The sequence below is a fragment of the Symphalangus syndactylus genome, chromosome 15 (genome assembly GCF_028878055.3).
Source record: "Symphalangus syndactylus isolate Jambi chromosome 15, NHGRI_mSymSyn1-v2.1_pri, whole genome shotgun sequence".
NCBI lineage: Eukaryota > Metazoa > Chordata > Mammalia > Primates > Hylobatidae > Symphalangus > Symphalangus syndactylus.
The window spans coordinates 90,418,933-90,423,041 of record NC_072437.2 but is presented as its reverse complement, the minus strand read 5'-3'; the positions used below and the strand labels follow the sequence as shown (position 1 = coordinate 90,423,041).

General features: G+C 41.9%; 1 protein-coding gene across 2 annotated transcripts; it reads right to left on the bottom strand.

Annotated features, from left to right (window-relative positions):
* Positions 1-556: 556 nt before the first annotated feature.
* PABPC3 (poly(A) binding protein cytoplasmic 3) lies at positions 557-3,045 on the bottom strand. 2 transcript variants are annotated; one of them, XM_055244826.2, is made up of 2 exons: positions 1,591-3,045; positions 557-1,323 (listed from the first exon to the last, which is right to left on the bottom strand). In XM_055244826.2, the coding sequence occupies exons 1-2, from the start codon at positions 2,921-2,923 to the stop codon at positions 1,013-1,015; spliced, it is 1,644 nt and encodes a 547-aa protein (XP_055100801.2). In that variant the 5' UTR covers positions 2,924-3,045; the 3' UTR covers positions 557-1,012. The 2 variants fall into 2 exon arrangements, with proteins under 2 accessions (XP_055100801.2, XP_055100800.2); XM_055244825.2 differs by having other exon boundaries at positions 557-3,044.
* Between the last annotated feature and the right edge of the window lie 1,064 nt (positions 3,046-4,109).

Genomic DNA, 4,109 nt, shown 5'->3' with positions numbered 1-4,109 from the left:
TGTCCTTTTATACAATTCACTAGGTGTAACATTAATTATAAATATTTATATTAATATTACCAATAAAGGAGCTACAAGTAGTGATAAATTATATTGGGAGGAGGAGGGATGGTGGGAAGCGGTAGATGAAACATATCCTTATTTGTTACAGCAGGAAGTCAATAGTTAAATTACAAAATTGATAAACCAACAAATAACTATGTACAATTATTACTGAAGAAAATCAACTACCAGAAACACTAAAACCAAATGATTAAAAGCGATAATCTCTGTGATCAGGACCAAGTTTAGCCTCCTGTTCAATTAGATTTTTAAAACTATGTATTTTTTATTTTAAAATAATGCAGTATAAATTAATAATTGTCTTACAATTTTGAACAAATTTCACTGAATTGATAATCACTATTTTGTCATTGCATGTTTTCATTTATGAATATTAAAAAAACACTATTATGTAAAGACCTAAAATTTTGGTGAAAAAGTGATTTTCATATTTGAAATATAGTGGGAGATAACAATAATAGAAAATGTAAAGAAAGACTATTAGTAAAATTAATGATTTTTCTTTTTTTACTGTTTAAGAAATTTTTATTAAAGCAAGAATTTTATAATCCAAACCATGTTTCCTTGCTCAGTTATCAATTGTTTTAAGTAACATTTTGAGCTGTTCCACAATAAAGAATTAAAAAATTAAAGAAAGGAATGCTTTAAATTTTTGTACTTTGCTGAAAATTCTTTTCCCCAGGGTATGTATGTTTTTATATTTTACTATTTTTTTGTTTTTAAATCAATTAAGTATTTTTTTTTTGTTTTTAAATCAATAAGTAATCTAGGACTAGCATTATATTTGCTAGACCTGGCATTTGCTCGGTACATAAGGTTCAAAGTTTCCTTTCCATTTTTTATTTATTTTAGATTTTGCAATTTTTTTCCCACAGTATTTAAGTTTCTCGATGTTTACATATTTTTCTTCGGTGAAGCACAAATTTCTTTTAGTGGTCTCTGATCAATTTTAAACAGTTGGAACACCGGTGGCACCGTTAACTGCTTTCTGGGTAGCCTCTTTAGCTTGGTAGGCTTGTAGCACAACTACAGCTTCATCAACCTTAGAACAGAGTGACTCTGGAGACTCGAGCATATGAAGAAGTTCTGAATTATCAGTCTCCAACAACATGCCAGTGATTTTACCAGCAAGAGTAGGGTGCATGGCTTGTATAAGAGGAAAGAGCTGTTCACCCAACATTTGCTTTTGCTCTTTAGGAGGGGCAGATGCCAACATGGCGGCAGTCAAAGTTTCCTGACCTTGGCCATGAACAGCAGGCTGTTGCATTTTAACTTGTGGCTGTGCATTAAGATGTTGCTGAGGATTGCGAACTCCCGCAGCATATTTATACCGTGGGACCGTGTGCACAGCAGGGGTAGCTGCAGCAGCAGCAGCTGCAGGACGTGGACCCACTGTCTTTGTTGATGTGTTAGCAACACGCTGCGGTGACATGACTCGTGGAACCTGTGAAGAAGCTGGTCTCATAGTATTAAATGGTACTCTAGGAGCAGCTGGGCGGATAGCACCGGGCTTATTTTGGAATGGATGAGGTCTGGCACCCTGAGCAGTCCAGCAAGGACTTGGTCTTAGTTGAGCAGTTTGGCTAGGAGGATAGTAGGCAGCATGGTTCTGAGTCTGTGGGACAGCTGCCATGAAGTAACCTGAAGGAGGTGCTGGCTGGTAGGGGTTGATTACAGGGTTGGGCACAGCTGGTACACATGCCTTTCTCTGCATATACTCGTTAGTGAGGTAAGCCTGGCGCTCTTCTTTGCGCTGAGCTAAAGCTACATACAATGGCTTTGTGGCCACAATTCTACCGTTCATTTCTGTAACTGCTTTAGTGGCTTCTTCTGGGGAGGAGAAACATACGAAACCAAATCCTTTGCTGCGACCACCTTCCATCATAACCTTTGCACTAGTGATTGTACCAAATGGAGAAAACGCTTTCCGGAGACGTTCATCATCAATAGCACCATCAAGATTTTTCACATAAAGATTAACAACCTGGTATCTGGTGATCCTATCTTGCTTCATCTGTTCAAATTTGCGCTTAAGTTCCGTCTGCCGCTCCACTTTTTTCTGAGCTCGACCAACGTAAATTTGTTTTCCATTGAGTTCCTTTCCATTCATCTCATCTACAGCCTTCTGTGCATCTTCATGCTTTTCAAAGCTTACAAATCCAAATCCTTTGGATTTTCCACTTTGATCAGTCATTACTTTCACACTTAAGGTGGGCCCAAACTTGCCAAACAGATCCTTAAGGCGCTCATCGTCCATGTCTTCTCCAAAATTCTTGATGTAAACATTGGGGAACTCTTTTGCCCTAGCTCCAAGTTCAGCTTCTCGTTCTTTACGAGACTTAAATCGTCCAACAAATACTTTGCGATCATTTAGGGGAATTCCATTCATTTTTTCAATAGCTCTTTCAGCTGCTTCACGTGTCTCAAAGTGTACAAATCCATAACCCTTGGAACCATTTTCATCACAAACCACCTTACATGAAAGGACGTTACCAAAAGCAGAAACTGTATCATACAGCGCTTTATTATTAATGGATTTATCCAGATTTTTAAAGAATATGTTGCCCACTCCACTTTTGCGAAGTGATGGATCACGCTGAGACCACATGATGCGTAATGGCTTGCCCTTTATAACATCAAAATTCATGGTGTCCAGAGCATGCTCCGCGTCCTTCGGGTGCTGGAAGTTCACATAGGCGTAGTTGGAGGAGCGGCGGGTGATCACGTCCCTGCAAACCCGGATGGAGAGGATGGGCCCCGCCCGGCTGAACTTCTCGTAGAGCATCGCCTCAGTCACGTCGGGGTGGAGGTCCCCCACGTAGAGCGAGGCCGTTGGGTAGCTGGGGGTGCTGGGGTTCATTCTCGGCACGGCTGCCCGCAGGGACACAGGCCGCGACCTTTCCGTTGGAGGAGTAGAGCGAGTGCCGGGGCGGGGGGCTGGAGCCGAGGGGAGGGGAGCGGGGGCAAGCGCAGAGGGACAAAAATCACCCGAAATCGAAACGTACTCAACCGCCGCAGAACGGGGTCGATCCGCTGCCACTTGCTGCCGGCTGCCGACGGGGAGCCAGGGTGGCGGTGCCGGGTCCGGGCAGCGGGAAGACCTTGGTCTCTTGGTTCCTTCTTGGAGCTGCTGCGGGGCCGCTGGCGGGCGGCTCGGGCTCAGCTGCTTCACCGGGTTATTTTGTAAAAGAGCATTAATGATTTTTCTAATATGATTTTTATAATCCAAATTTAAAATGCCTAGGAAAAAATAAATGAATTTTTTTCTCCTTTCTCCTTTAGCATGTTTTTATATATGTTCTACTTTACACAAATATATTTTTATAGAATATTTTCTACTTTTTACCACGTCTCTACTAAAAATACAAAAAATTAGCTGGGCGTGGTGTGCTCACCTGTAATCCCAGCTACTCGGGAGGCCTAGGCACGAGAATCGCTTGAACCCGGGAGGTGGAGGTTGCAGTTAGCAGAGATCGCGCCACTGCCCTCTAGTCTGGGTGACAGAGCAAGACTCTGTCTCGAAACAAACAAACAAACAAAAACGAGAAACCGACTTTTTATATTATATAACAATATAAAACATAATATGTAATTTTATTTTTCATTTATTTATTTTAATTTTATTTATTTATGAGACGGAGTTTCGCTCTGTTGCCCAGGCTGGAGTGCAGTGGTGTGATCTTGGCTCACTGCAACCTCCACCTCCCAGGTTCAAGCGATTCTCCTGCCTCGGCCTCCCGAGTAGCTGGGATTACAGGCACCCACCACCAAGCCTGGCTAATTTTTTGTATTTTTAGTAGAGACAGGGTTTCACCATCTTGGCCAGGCTGATCTTGAACTCCTGACCTCGTGACCCACCCACCTCAGCCTCCCAAAGTGCTGGGATTACAGGTGTGAGCCACCGTGCCCGACCAATAAACATGTAATGTTAATATGGTATTATATATGATACAGTCTCTTGAGGTCAGGTTGGGATTCACTGTTAAGTATACGTTTTATAATCATAAGTACACAATCTTGTGACCTAATATAGCTACATATCTAAG